A 16583-nucleotide genomic window follows, 5' to 3' on the forward strand; every position below is an offset into this window, starting at 1 on the left:
GGATCGGAAACGCGATCCAATGAGAAGATCCAGCGTGAAACTCAGTGGGCTGTGTCTGAGGGTTAATTTACTGAACAATGACCGGTGCTTGAGGTACCTAAAAGCACCGTTAGTGGATCGGGAGGATCCGAAATGACGCGTTTGGGGCGACGTCGACTGCTTTCCGTTCTGTCCGCAGAATCGGGAATGTATATAGGTGAGCTCTCTGGGCTCAAATCGGAAGTGTTGTTAACACTGGTCCTAGCAAGAGCAGTGCTTCGCAGAATCTACCACCGGATCGAAAGCACGACCCACTATGAAGATTCGGCGAGAAACTCAGTGGGCTGACTTATGTCACTTTCAGAATATCGATTTTTAAACAGGTTTTTTTTTTTGTTTCTATAGATTCGTCCTGTTTGTGCGTATCCAGAATAGCTCCACAAGCTCTGGTAGCTGATTAGGTAGGGCAAAAAAAAGAGAGATTCGTTGAATAATAAAAACCGTTGTGAAATTTATGTTATTTGTTGTGACTTAGAGTATTAAGAGGTAGGCAGCGGCTTGGCTCTGCCCCTGGCATTGCTGAAGTCCATGGGCGACGGTAACCACTCACCATCAGGTGGGCCGTATGCCCGTCTGCCTACAAAGGCAATAAAAAAAAAAAAACTTAAATGAGTAGACGTAATCACGATTTACTTGAAGTGTATCTATAATGTTTGAAGTTAAGTGTAGACTAATGTCAACGTGAATTCCGCTGTCCCCTAGAGGCGATTGTAGGCTTGGTTACTGTTTAGTTAAATCGTTTAGGTTTATATATAACGCAGGTATATATTTATGTTTTTTTATGTAGGTAGATCTTCGTTGCCTTTAAAAGACAGCGCAAGATGGGTCGCGTTTCCGATCCAGTGGTAGATTCTACGAAGCACTGGTCTTGCTAGTTCCTAGGGCCAGTGTTAGCAATATCTCCGGTTTGAGCCCCGAGAGCACACTTACACGCTAGGGCATCGCTGATATAGCCTCTCAAGGCTAACAACATAGCATATAATATTTATATATAAGTTTTTTTTTTATTGCCCTTGTAGGCAGACGAGCATATGGCCCACCTGATGGTGAGTGGTTACCGTCGCCCATGGACTTCAGCAATGCCAGGGGTAGAGCCAAGCCGCTGCCTACCGCTTAACACTCTCCACAAGCCTCTTTTAAAGAAGGACATGTCATAGCGCTCGGGAAACACCGTGGAGGGGAGCTCATTCCATAGCCGGATGGTACGTGGCAAAAAAGACCTCTGGAAATGCACTGTCGATGACCGCAGTGGCTCCAGGTAGTATGGATGAACTCTACTCCGGTGGCGGGCGGTGCGATGGTGAAAACGAGATGCCGGTATCATCTCGAACAATTCCTCAGAGCACTCCCCATGGAACATTCGGTACAAAATACAGAGGGAACCGAAGTCCCTCCGCAGACCCAAAGGTTCCAAACGATCCGCGAGTCGCTATAATATATTCGGTTTCCAATCAAGAAAAGGATAGTGATGTTAATTACAATAGCCGTTTCCTAGCAACGATATATAATAGCTTTAGCGCTCGTCCATTATGCTAAGTTAACATTTCAGCTTCTCGATAGGATGCGGATTCGTTTGCTTTCATTGAATCTTTGAATGGTTATTCGTTTCTTTACAGCAATAAATTTATTTATTTCTTTACAGCTCCAACAGTATCCTGAGCATGATCGCAAGCAGGCTGGACTGTGTTATACATGGGTCGCTGTGGTGCCATCTCCCATGGGATGTTACGACAGTAATTCATTGTGATGTAAATATAACTACTAACATAGGTCTAAGTCTTATTAACAATTTATATGAGTCATGGTTACTTGCAATAAAAACATTATTATTATTATTATTATAATTCATAAAAATTATCTTCATAATCAAGGACAAGAACGTATTGAATGAGAATACGGAATTTAATTAGCCGTGAATCAATTAGACGAGATCATAAACGAACTCATCAATCATTAGGTCTCGGATACAATCATTTTGTAATTAAGTTTCAGAGGACTGCACAATATTAGTGCGGAGTAGCGAACAAAGATCAAATAGGTAATGTTACTTTTTATTTATTTATTTCCCGTAATACTTCTTTACTGGTAGTAGGACCTCTTGTGAGTCCGCGCGGGTAGGTACCACCACCCTGCCTATTTCTGCCGTGAAGCAGTAATGCGTTTCGGTTTGAAGGGTGGGGCAGCCGTTGTAACTATACTGAGATCTCAGAACTTATATCTCAAGGTGGGTGGCGCATTTACGTTGTAGATGTCCATGGGCTCCAGTAACCACTTAACACCAGGTGGGCTGTGAGCTCGTCCACCCATTTAAGCAATAAAAAATAAATAAAAACTTCTAGACTGATATTATTTAGGGAACTGGACGTATGCAGCAAGCATGAGCCCATGAGTTTATAGGGCTGCTGCCTGTATTTAAAAAAAAAACACTGTAGATTTATATATTAGTATGGATGCGGAGTACACGCTTATCCGACCACGACAGGGCAACCCGAAACATGTCTTGTCGGATCCCCCGGATTCACTTTCGGTGCTTTTAGGCCCCTCAAGCACCATAGACACAGCCCACTGAGTTTCTCGCCGGATCTTCTCAGTGGGTCGCGATTCCGATCCTCTAGCAGATTCTGCGAAACACTGCTCTTGCTAGGGCTAGTGTTAGCATATTCTCTCAGGTTGAGCCCGTGAGCTCACCTACCCGTCCCCGTGTAGCTGTAATAGCCTGTCAATACCAGCGAATAGTTAGTAAAATTAAATTGGTGTACATGTACACAGTACTTTATGTTTTATTAAAGGACTAGTTGCTACACGCAGTTTAGCCGGCTAGGTCAAAGAAAAGTGTTAGTGGAGCATCGCGCGGGTATAATGTTTTTTCAGGATAAAAATTTGCCTGTGTCACTTCACTAACTTAATACTATGACTCTTAAAAAAATGATCGCACCTGTGGAATCGCTTATCAAAGAATTTGAAGAAAATTTGTTTTACTTACACTTATAAACATGTTTTTTTTTTTATTGCTTAGATGGTTGGACGAGCTCACAGCCCACCTGGTGTAAAGTGGTTACTGGAGCCCATAGACATCTACAATGTAAATGCGCCACACATCTTGAGATATAAGTTCTAAGATCTCAGTATAGTTACAACGGCTGCCCCACCCTTCAAACCGAAACGCATTACTGCTTCACGGCAGAAATAGGCGGGGTGGTGACACCTACGCGTGCGGACTCACAAGAGGTCCTACCACCATTATTATGGTAGTATGCTATTATTTATAAGTATCGGTTATCAGTCATAAAGTTTTATAAAATTCAAAATTAAATTTAAATTTTAGTATAGAAAAGGGCAAAGTACACTTTCCGTCTCTTTTAAATCAAGCGCACAACTTAAGCTTTAAGGTATGTGCTTTAAAGCCTATAGTATTAACATCGAAATAGAAGAAATTCGAATTCTTCAAATACTTTTTTGGAGCAAAAAAACAAGAATTTTGGATCAAGCCACTTCAATTCTAAAGGTACGATATCCTTTTCTTTATTTCAAAGTAAAAGAACCACAAAAACACACACTCAAACAAACATACACACGTTCATATGTAAATATAACATTAAGTATGGGTTACAATTCTTATTCCACTATCTTCTAAGATTCTTCTAAGGCTCTAGAAAGCCCAGCAAATTTTTTTTTATTGCCCTTGTAGGCATACGAGCATACGGCCCACCTGATGGTGAGTGGTTACCGTCGCCCATGGACTTCAGCAATGCCAGGGGCAGAGCCAAGCCGCTGCCTACAAAACTTTTTAAAACATCAAAATAAATTATCTAAAGCAGGTTTTGCTTTTTGTCTGTGCGTATTTACTGCCAGTATTATACTGCCAACATGAATCCCAATAAACCTAGTATTAAAACGCACTTCCCCCAATTATTTCATTAGGCACAATATAGAAGATAATGCAATATCGCTCTCTTCAATGATTACCGTCTTAATGACCTAGGTCCTGTCCAAGGAATCCAAGACGGGATACAGTTAAGTCTTAATGGATCTTTTTTTTTAATCACGCCTCAATTAGTTTCCTATATGGGCCCCGGTATTAAGAGGTTACTGGTATTCTTCGATAATATAATTCGATCATCACCCACCTTGAGATATGAGTTTTAAGGTCTCAGTATAGTTACAGCGGCTGCCCCACCCTTCAAACCGAAACGTATTACTGCTTCACGGCAGAAATAGGCGGTGTGGTGGTACCTACCCGTGCGGACTCACAAGATGTCCTACCACCTAGCGTTGAGAGATTAAGGTATTTCATAATTTTTCTAGTTCTTGTTCGAAAACTGTTAACAGATATTATACAGTCAAATAGACAATACTGATAGAAAATAATTAAAGATAGGTATCTACACCAGTAAATAGTAGAGGTGGTAAAGAATATTGTGGTATTTGAACGATACTTTTTCGAATACTCGCAAGACAGTCGCCATCGAAATTAGTGAATTAATATTATGTATTTATTTAAATTAATTAAACCTTGCCCCCGCCGGAAATGCGAGGTAAAGAATAAATATTTATTATTTCAGACAATACCTACACGAACCACCTATGCAGGGTTGTGCAACATTAGCATATAAATCTATCGACAGTCGGACGTCAACACGGAGATTATCGACAAATTTAGTACCGTTTAATTTCCTTTACAAATCAACGTCTTTTAAATACTGATAGCTTTCTTTAAATCGAAGAGGGCAACAATAAATCCGTGATAAATTGTTATTGAACGCCATTTTTTATTTTTTATTTTTGATGTATTCAAAATAAAAATTGTGTAGTCAAGATTTACGATGTGACAAACATGAAATTCTTTAATGATTCCGGGGAGCACTAAATTTTCAAAATGGCCGTTAACGTCAGGCGCTCGTATGTTTACATTATTGAGGCGTTTCACTTGTACTTGTTTAATTCACATAAATAATAAATATATTAAAACGAATCAAAATTTCATTAAAAGACCGAATGATTCGGGCCAACTTCGAACGTTTTATCGACAGTTTTAGTAGCGAGAAGAGAGCCACACACACGCGCCGAACTCGGGATTCAATTTAAAAAGCGGAATGAGATAAAAATAAATAAGTTCTGGAAGACACTTATGTTTAGAGTCGGTCGTAAAGATAGGGTTAACTGCCACGGTATCGGCGGACAAAACATACCATAAACTGACCGGGTAACAGTCGCCGATAGTGTCGATAAAGCATCGATAACGAGGAGTCTTTGATTCACTAAACAAAATTCGATTAAGTTTCACCTATAAATATTGATTAATGTATATTTTAGATGAACACGACGAAAAAAAAATGACATAAATATGAGAACGTTTGTAGGATCAGGCGTTTAATTCTCACGTTAATTACGAATATTGTTTTGTAAATAAACATAATATTTAACGTTAGACAAACTTAATGTTATGTTTTGAAGTCGTCGTGGCCTAAAGGATAAGACGTCCGGTGCATTCGTATCTAGCGATGCAACGATGTTCGAGTCCCGCAGGCGGGTAGGTATCAATGAAATACGTACTTAACAAATGTTCACGATTGACTTCCACGGTGAAGGAATAACATCGTGTAATAAAAATGAAACCCGCAAAATTATAATTTGCGTAATTACTGGCGGTAGGACGTCTTGTGAGTCCGCACGGGTAGGTACCACCGCCCTGCCTATTTCTGCCGTGAAGCAGTAATGCCTTTCGGTTCGAAGGGTGCGGCAACCGTTGTAACTATACTGAGACCTTAGAACATATTTCAAGGCGGGTGGCGCATTTGCGTTGTAGTTCGCTGAATCGTTGAAGTTCCTTATTATAAAAATATTAATTTTAACTTCTATTCGTGGTATAAAGAAAATAAAACTGGAGGTTTCGCAACAACCCATGGTCATTCGATAACGTGCGAACTTATCGTGGTACACTTCATTCACGGTTGTTTGCATAAGAGTTAGTGTATTGCGCAAACGAACGCCCTGAGATCGTGGTCAATGAATGATAAAAAAATATGTTATTTTTTGTACGTTATTACAAAGTTAAGTCGTACACTACTGTGCATTACTAATAAAAATCTTACGTTACGGACGTTTTTTTTCCGGTTAGGTTACCCCTCCGCATCGGCCTATAAGGAACTACGTTCCAAAAATTCGAATAATGCTAACTTTTAAACGTTACACCTTCAACTATCGACAGCTATTTTCATCGACTCTAGGCAGCTCTCGCGACAGGTGACAACTGCTTCGGCCGTTCTCGATCCCGAACGTGAGCATTTAAGTCAAACGAAACTCACCGACGAAGGACCATATCGTTATAACACCTATAAACGTTTCAAAACGAGCCAGTCCGAGGGCCGTGTCGTTTTCACATCGACAACGTTGCCTCGGAAACGGCGGGAGGTCCGCTTGTTAATAAAGTGGATTTGTCGACATCAAAATAACACTACGACCGCGACACTAATGCGGCTTATCGATACACTCTTAGGGCGGTAATCACGTGATAGTGTTAAGCCGAAATTATTCGTATTGACTTCGGTATTTCGTTGCGTTAGTTTTATTTAACGAATTCAAACGTTGATTCTTTTTCGTGATAAAAACCTTTGGAGTTTATTTGGGAGTTCCGATTTATTATTACGTAATGCGCGATTTTAAGGACTTACAGAGCATACTATAATGTTATCTACATTGTATTGGATGTTGTTATGAGAAAAAAAAAAATGACAGAAAGTTTAAAAAAGGTGGTAGGTAAAAAAAACGTATGCATCATGATTTTCTTGGTAATTTTACACGTCATTACGGATCCTCCCGATCCATTAACGGTGTTTTTAGGTACTACAAGCACCGGTCACCGTCCGCGTCAGATCCGTCGCTTGCGACGAAGGGATCGATAGCGAATTAACCCATAGACAGCCCACTGAATTTCTCGCCGGATCTTCTCAGTGGGTCACGTTTCCGATCCGGTGGTAGATTCTGCGAAGCACTGCTCTTGCTAAGGTCAGTGTTAGCATCACTCCGGTTTGAGCCCCGTGAGCTCACCTACTATAAGGTTACGCTGAAATAGTCTCTCAAGGCTATCAGCTTAGGTAGGAAAAAAAAAGGTGATTTTTCGTTAACTATTATTTTATATCTACTTGAAAGATTTGAACGGAAGGTAGTAAGCTTCGTTCTGCCCCTGGCATTGCTGACGTCCATGAACGACGGTAACCACTCACCATCATGTGGGCCGTATGTTCGTCCTATACGGGCAATAACAACAAAAAAAACTAAATTTAACAGCCAAAATCGGCCACATTCGTATAAATCGTAATTACCCAAAAGAAAACCAACCAAATACAAAGCCAACAATTTCTTTAGTGCTCAAAACTGTTGACAGATATATTGACAGATATGGTTGTTTTACGTACTTAAGACATTATACGGGAAAAAAGTTCGATTGAAATAAAAATAAAAACCAATAAAAATATTAGTGATATTCGTAATAGAGTGTTATGTGAGAACACACGGCTTAGTATTATACTTTTTACTGGTGGTAGGACCTCTTGTGAGTCCGCGCGGGTAGGTACCACCACCCAGCCTATTTCTGCCGTGAAGCAATAATGCGTTTCGGTTTCAAAGGTGGGACAGCCGTTGTAACTATACTGAGACCTTAGAACTTACATCTCAATGTGGGTGGCGCATTTACGTTGTAGATGTCTATGGGCTCCAGTGACCACTTAACACCGTCCACCCAGCTAAGCAATAAAAAAATATAAAAAGCTACAAAAATCCCTAATTATATCCATAGCTACGCGACTAAGGTAACACGTGTCGAAGTTATCATATATGTGTTCGCTACGTGACCTAAAACTGACCGAGAACTAAAAAAAGTATATAACGGGCCCTTTAGTTACATAATTCAATAGACACGATAATTTGCGTTTAAAAGTTCTCTGAACAAAGGGCCGCGAAGTTTCAGCTATGATTAGGAGGTCAGGACCTTTCTGGCGCCACCGTCTGCGCCGATAAGAATTGGCATTGCGGTACTGCTTTAAAATAATAACAAAAAAAAATATAACAAAAAAGAAAACCGGCTATGATTAAACAATATGCATTTAATAAAGGATAACTCAAAAACTTTGATAAAAATTAGCAAGCACCATCAGAAATTTAAGTTAATTAAAGCTTTCAAATGTAAATCATTAAAAACAATTAGTTCGTCTGGAAAAAATATATATGAGGGAGAACACAAAACCAATACCGTTGAATTGAGAAGACTCCTCTTTTTACGGAAGTCGGTTAAATAATAGAAATTATTGTAAGAGCTTGATGTGATGTTATTTTTGATTTTCAAATAGGTCAGCGGTATTCAAAGTACTAAGGTTTTATTGTTCGTTGATTGTAACAGCACGCACTAATATTTTCGGAGAGATTATGGTTGGCAGCGACGCGACTTGGCTGTGCTCCTAGCATTGCAGATGTACTTAAGCAACGGTAACAACTTACTATCAGATGAACCGTTTGCTCCACTGCCGACAAAGGCAATAAATTAAAAAAATTAATAACAAATTATACCAGCCTAACGCGACTTTCAGCCCTCATTCTGAGCCCACATGAGTATGTTTTTTTTATCCTACCTATTCTAGCAACCTCGAGGGGTTATTCTACATTCGCCGAACTAGTAGGTGAGCTCACGGGGCTCAAACCTGACGACGTTGCTAACACAAACCCTAGCCTAGAGCCGTGCTTCGTAGAATCTACCACCGGATTGGAAACGCGACCCACTGAGAAGATCCGGCGAGAAACTCAGTGGGCTGTGTCTGTGGGTTAATTTACTCGCCGAGCCCTTCGTCGCAAGCGACGGGTTCGACGATGACCGGTACTTGTGGTACCTAAAAGCACCGTTAGTGGATCGGGAGGATCCGAAATGACGTGTTGACACACGAGTAGGTACCCCCCACTGCGAGCTTTTGAAGTTCCAGTTTGACCTTCGTACTATATAATTGAGTCACCCGCCTCATGTCTCAAGATCGGTTACTAGATTTACGCTACGATGATGCTCTTGATGCTAATGCCAAATAAAACGTACCTTTAATTGTAAAGACAAATCGTCTTTTCGCATTAAAAGTGTACAATTTCCTAAAATATTTGAAATTGAGTCAATATGCCAAATCATGAGGTATCACCACAGTATTTTTCTCATAAGTACTGTCAAAAGAGCGTAGTTTATTTTTTATTTTTTTTTTATTTTACCTATGTTTTGACTACTATTAACAAAATTAATACATAATTTTATCTTACTTTAAAGGAGAGATAATGTAACTGGTAAAAAATAAAAAATTAATGTTGCAAAGATTAAAAAAAGGAAAATATTAAAAATATCACATTATGTTAAACCTTTAAAACACTCTCCTGTAAAATTAGTAAGTTTTGAGATTATACAGTTTTAATGCGAGAAAACAAAATGATGCGTATTAAGCGAAATCTCACTTAAACCAAATATCTTTTCACGTCTCGATATAAAATTACTATATTGTCATTTGTCTGTGTTCCAAAGATTCCCTTGTACTAGAGGCCCCGCAGTAGTCGAAATTCGACTATAATTAATTGGAATTGTAAGTTTGTAGACTATTATGACTGTATTTTATACATCTATAATCACAAATTTCACCAAGACTACACTATAAAAAATATTAACAAAGACAAAAAATATTTAATCTATTCTCAATTTGAAAATAGACGTCAAGAACAAAAGTTTGACAATAAATAGTATGCATGCGTGTATGCGTCAAATACATGGTATGAAGTGTGTGTAATGTTTTCTTTATTGATCTTTTATGCATTATTTTAAAAAAATATTAGCATTGTGCAATTCTTCTCTATATTCTCTATAAGTGTGGGAAATTTCATACTCCTCCGTCCGCGCAATTTTCGTAAAAAGGGATACAAAGTTTTTGCTTCACGTATTAATATATAGATACATACATACAAAGCTAATAATACACACGCGCATTAAAATTTGTGTTTTTATTCGGCTAAGTAAAATAGCGTTTTACTAAGCAGGTGCATGAGACAGCCTTAGCCCACAGGTCAAGGTTGGACTCAGGTCGTCGGAGTAATGAACTCTCGGTGGACGATCAGGTCATGGGTCGGTTCACGCTCTGACATCTTATTGTTGGATTATTATGACAATAAGCTCACTGACACAGCTTTTTAATGTAACTAGATTGTCGTTTATGTTTTGAAGGACTGTGGTAGCTTTGTCGTGTACTTTTGCACTTACAGATAGACAAACTGTCCATCCGACTGTCATCGTCGCCCATGGACATCAGCAAAGCCGGGGGCGCATTCGAGCCGATGTCTACAAGCACCGTAACACTATTTTGCAATTTTTTTTTATCTAATCGCTTGTAGACTAAGGGACTTTTTTTTTATTGCTTAGATGGTTGGACTAGCTCACAGTCCACCTGGTGTTAAGTGGTTACTGGAGCCCATTGATATCTACAACGTAAATGCGCCATCCACCTTGAGATATAAGTTCTAAGGTCTCAGGTATAGATACAACGGCTGCCCCACCCTTCAAACCGAAACGCATTACTGCTTCACAACAGAAATAGGCAGGCTGGTAGTACCTAGCCGCGCGGACTCACAAGAGGTCCTACCACCAGTAATTACGCAAATTATAATTTTGCGGGTTTGATTTTTATTACACGATGTTATTCCTTCACCGTGGAAGTCAATCGTGAACTTTTGTTATGTACGTATTTCATTAGAAAAATTGGTTGGTACCTACCTGAAATTCGAACACCGGTCCATCACTCAACACGAATGCATCGGACGTCTTATCCTTTAGACCACGACGATGATTTCAGCTACCCACTCACGGGCAGGTATGTGAGCTCACGGGCTCAACCTGAGAGAATTAGTAACATCGGCCCTAACAAGAGCAGTGTTTTTGCTGAATCTATCACACTGAGGTATTGGTCTAAGTGACTAACTTGCAATTGGGTCTTTAGATATATTATTGAGTAAGGGGTAATAGCTCGGTATCTAAGACGTGCTCGTCCAGCGAACAGTACTCATTGTGCCAACATTTTGACCGAGTAAGAAAGTTTATTTTTATTGCTTATATGGAATGTTGAGCTCATGGCCTCTCGGTGTAAAGTGGTGATCGGAGCCCATAGATATAGACAACGCAAATGCCGCCACCCACCTTGAGACATGATTTCTAAGTCTCACTTTTATAGTACTGCGGCTGTCCACTCTTCAAACCGAAGCGCTTTACTACTTCACGGCAGAAATAGGCAGGGCGGTGGTACCTACCCGCGCGGAATCACAAAAAGTCCTACCACTAGTAAGACGTAATATGTATTATTTTCAATATTGCTCATTAAGTACGAAACACTGTGTGTTGTGTTGTAGTCCTAGGGTACCCCGCTGGTACATAGGGCCCTCACAAGTTGTCTCCACTTTACTCTGTCTTGCGCTTGCTCCTTGACATCACTCCAGGTCACGTTGGCAGTCCTCATCTCACTCTCTACGGTGCGTCGCCAAGTGTGTACAGGGCGACCAGGTCTTCTCCTGCCAAGCGGTTGCCACTCAAACGCGATTGATGCTGCGTTGACTCCGCTGCGCCGTAGAGTGTGTCCTATCCAACGCCATTTCCGATGAGCAATGTCTTGCGCGATGGGATTTTGGTCGCATTTAGTCCAAAGGTCTTTATTAGAGATAGTGACTGGCCAGTATATGCGGAGTATCGACCTCAAGCACTTATTTACAAATACCTGCAGTCGGTTCGTGAGTGTCTTGGTCACTCTCCAGGTCTCACATCCGAACAGGAGAACACTCTTGACAATGGAGTCGAACAGGGTCAGCTTGATCCGACGAGTCATGACACTTGACTCCCAGACTGGTTTCAACTGCGCGAAAGCACCCCTGGCTTTCCTAATTCGTATCTCCATATCTTCGTCCGAACCACCCTGATTTGATATGGAGCTCCCCACGAAACACTAGTTGTAAATTTTTTATTGGATAGGAATTAGTTGTATAGCATAGTGGATAGGAATTTTAAGTGATTAAAATTAGGCAGCAGCTTGGCTCTGCTCCTGGCATTGCTAAGGTCCATGGGCGACGGTAGCCACTCACCATCAGGTGGGCCGTATGCTCCTCTGCGTACACTGGCTATAAAAATATAAAAAAACACACATACACACACACACACACACACACACACACACACACACACCATGGCAACGTGTGTATCGGTGCCAATATTGAGACATGAGGTCACGAGCCCCAATTGAATTTTATTACAACATTCGTGCTCTACATAAAGCAGGTGTATAAATCGCGATCGGTGAGGTCGCTTGAGGCGTTTCTGACCCCTTTCGAGTCAAACAGTCGTGACCGACTCGATCGTCGCCGCAATAATAATTGTAATGATCCCGAATTATTTGATAAGATTGTAATAACAACCTTATTGTTTGAAGTTAAGGGTGTGGTTTTGTATTTAAAGAGCATATTATCCAAGTCTTGAAGTGCTTGCAAACGTTTTTGACTTGGCTTTAGCTGGCCTTTTTTGGATGGATATAAAAGTCAATAAAATACCTTCCTAAATTAAGATACAATATTGCGCATTGAATCATATTAATATTCGAATAAATAAAATTTTGTTTTTCGATGCGTAAAAGAATAAATACCCTATCTAAATATAAAGTAGGTACATTACGTATTATAGATTAGCCAAAATACAGAGAGTACCTCATTGGGAACAAAATATTAAAAAAAAAAACTTTTGATGCATTATCGCAATGAAACTTACATAATATCGATGGAGGACAAGAATCGTAGATGAAAAAACTATATTTTTAGCGTCGGCAGTCGTTTATATCCTACCTAATTCTTAGTCTTGGTAGGTGGCGGAATTTACGTTGTAGATGTCTATGGGCAACGGTAACCGTTTAACACCAGGTGGGCCGTGAGATCGTCCACACGTGTAACCAATTTTTTTTTTTTTTAATGGTCGGTGATCTTGGATGTGAGCTAAACTAGACCCACAGTCAAGCTTCTACCACTTCGTTCAAGAAGAAAATATACTAAAGTAACACAACGTACTTATAGACTTGATTTGTGACCTGACTCTGGACGTGAGCTAATCTTGGGCCAATCAAGTTTTTACCACTTCATTCAAGAAGAAAATGTATGAAGTAACGCGGCGTACTATAAATGTAGTTATGGAAGATGACCTACATAAAAACCGGTAAAGGCTTCTCCGGAAATTGGGCAGCAGGGTTCAGTAGAGTCTGTATCAATAAACTCCAAGGGGTGATATATATTAACTTATCTATACTTAATATTATAAAGCTAAAGAGTTTGTTTGTTTGAACGCGCTAATCTCAGGAACTACTGGTCCGATTTGAAAAATTCTTCCAATGTTAGATAGCACATTTATTGAGGAAGGCTATAGGCTATATAACATCATGAGACCGATTCAAGTGGAGCACCAATAAAGAATGTTTCAAAATATTTTCACTTTCTACGTAAATGAAGTGGGGGGTAAAATTCAGCATTATGCCAAAGTAACTATTCAACGCGGACGGAGTCGCGGTCAAAAGCTAGTAGTAATATGTATTGCATATACTCCGCACTGATAAATCAGCTTATGTTTCATATACAATTGAGATTTCCACATCAGGATCGGTGGCGCCATTCCCATGAGCGGCGATACCTCTTCACCATCAGGTCGTATGCTTAAAATGGCAACACATAAAAAACACACCCTGTAAGTGCAAAGGTAATGACATACACATTTCTCAATCCGTGTCAGAGCGTTCACACCAATTACGGGCACTTAGATTGCACAGTGACACGAAACCCTATATTACTACTGTCTCAATCTTAGAGGTTGTTAGCTACTCTAATGTTCCGACGGCTAGTTCGTTTGCTTATGTGTCGGTCAGTAGCATAGGTAGGAGAAAAAAAAAACAGAATTAGTCGGCAGTTGGCGCCATATTGAAATCTAAGTAATCTGTGGTCAAAACCAGAACGTACAGAAAACTCTATTCGAAATTTAAAAATGTTATCAAGACTATTTGGTAAAGTATGTTTTAACGATGGCAACATTAATAGAAAAAAAAGCTATGTAGTGTAGCTGTAATTTTAGATCGAATAGCACAGGTTTTTTTTTTAAAGAAACAAACTCAGGAGTTATTGCGATTTTATTTCGCGCAGATCGAAAATGTATTCGTAAACTCCTATTTAATAGCAAATTTTTCAGAAAAGCAACGGAATATAATTATATCCGTTTTCTCGATAACAATTGATGATATATTATTAAAAGCTCCATTAAAAAAAAACTAGGTTTTAAAAATTACGAATATTTCCCGAGACACTTAAAATGCTAAGGAAAATCGACAGTACGAGAGTGTTAGTACCGAAATCGTATAACTCAACAAACGCGTAATTCCTGCGATTGCCTAATTTGCATTTGCAAAAGTGAAACCGCCCCTTATCTTTTCGGGCAGGCAGTTTATGAAACTTTGTCTTATTGCGATCTGATTAGATCTGAGGGCTCGACTCACCAGTGTTAATTCATAATTCCGAGGTTAACAAGAAAGTTTAACGTTTAATGATAATAATTAATTTAGCCGCTTACTTAGCCGGGTTGTAGATAAGTGCAATAAGTGGAATTGAAAAACTTTGTAACAGATCACGCTGTTAGCAATAAACAAAATTGTTTTCTTTTTTTAGCCATTCTTTTATTACCTACGAGAAGTTTAAAAAAAGGCTGGCCTATAAAAACTAAAACTTTTTTCAATAATCGTCGTATCTTTTACTAGGTAATTCGTTTTTTTTTAAAAACTGGCCTGCAAAAGTTGAGACCTTTTTCATTATCACACTTCAAAGTATTTATTAAAATGATACTTGCTTAACTATACACAGTATTTAGGAAAAATATTTAGTTAATTAGGTTCACCGTGTTTTTCATTACATTTCCAAATCGCGTAGGTGCCTACCCATATTCCGAAAGTTAAATAAACAAAAACATTTTATTAATCCATAACTTTCAAGTTAACGATAAATAATTTTCCAATCAAACGCTTTAACATATATATGTTTCACTAGCTTTTGCCCGCGACTCCGTCCGCGTGGAATAGTGACTTTGGCATAATGCTAAATTTTACGCCTAATTGATTTACGTAGAAAGTGAAAATATTTTTGATTTATAAAATGTTAAGGAGCTATTTAAATCCCTATTTTGTAATATTCTTTATTGGTGCTCCACTTGTATTGGCCTTACCGTGATGTTAAATATCCTATAGCCTCAATAAATGAGCTATCTAACATTACAAGAATTTTTCAAATCGGACCAGTAGTTCCTGAGATTTAACGCGTTCAAACAAACAAACTCTTCAGCTTTATAATATTAGTATAGATTATAGTTTGTTGCTCAAACAATTACCAAAGTAAACGTTTTATAACGTAGCCGAGTTACGGGAATCACATCTGTTTCGAATTCAATCGGCGTCGAATTTCTATTTGATTCGATGATGGCCGTGTCCGATGAGGAATTACCATTTAAATGTATATTTGAATGGTTTTGGTTGTAGTTTTTGTTGTTTAACGAGGCAAAAGATTTCTTTAAGACAATAAACTCTCGTATTGCGTTCCGATTCGTTTTTTTAATTCGAAAACGCGGGAACTCCGTTCTATCCTGTGCTCGAGAGATCCTAAACTACCTAAAACATGTGCACATTTTTTTTTATTCTGACTCACGTTTCGCATGTTCCACTAACCTACTAACTCTACTTCCTTGTACGCACAAAAATATACCACAACGCACAAATAAACTGCACACCGCAACCCAACTATGCGATAAACACAGAATTTCACTTTCACTTCACGTCATTACATACCCTCACAAGTGAACTGGCCGTAGTGTTTCCCGGAGGACTTGTCACCGCAGACCACGCACTCCACATTCTGGCCTTTATCCGTCGCGGAGGAACCGCTCTGCGTCGACGCGGCCTGACTCGCGGGAGTCGAAGGCAAATGCTCATCTTCCCTCCAACTACCGCGAAAGCCGAGTTCGAGGGGCGGGTGGTCAGGGCCTCTCGGAGGGCAAAGCCCCGGGCCTCCGACCCCGCCGTAAACTAGCGCTCCGTGCGTGATGATGCCGGTTGCGGTCACGGGGCGAGAAGACGCGCGACGCGCTAGTGTGTCAAGGGTCGCGGTTCAGTCGCGACTGAGCTCGGGTCGGGCCAGGGCGCGCCGCTCCGCCATTGGCCCGGTGGCCCGCAGGGGCAGGGAGCGAAGGCCCCGCCACCTCGACACCGGCCCCCTCCCCGCGCACCGGGGTGAAAATCTTTCAGTGCTACAGTACTGACAACATAAGACTTAACATTAAATATTTTAATTTTTTTTTTAATTTTAAAACTTGCTTCGTGTTAATGGAGGATTACGGTGTTTGCTTGAATTCATTAATGAGAATTGTCACTTCAAACAATGATTTTAAGATATCAACTTAATATTTGCTTAATTAATCACCATTTTGTATG

The 16583-nt window shown here is 39.8% G+C and overlaps 1 protein-coding gene across 1 annotated transcript in view; it reads right to left on the reverse strand.

Moving 5' to 3' along the window:
• Positions 1-16260, reverse strand: part of LOC692505 (steroid receptor seven-up, isoforms B/C) — a gene marked incomplete at its 5' end in the record, with an annotated part of 147548 nt that extends 131288 nt beyond the window's left edge. Inside the window, one exon of the mRNA XM_004929665.5 lies at positions 15942-16260. Within this exon, the coding sequence (XP_004929722.2) occupies positions 15942-16260 (319 nt within the window). The remainder of the gene's footprint in view (positions 1-15941) is intronic.
• Positions 16261-16583: the final 323 nt, after the last annotated feature.

Source organism: Bombyx mori, chromosome 21 (assembly GCF_030269925.1).
Source record: "Bombyx mori chromosome 21, ASM3026992v2".
NCBI classification, from domain to species: Eukaryota; Metazoa; Arthropoda; class Insecta; order Lepidoptera; family Bombycidae; genus Bombyx; species Bombyx mori.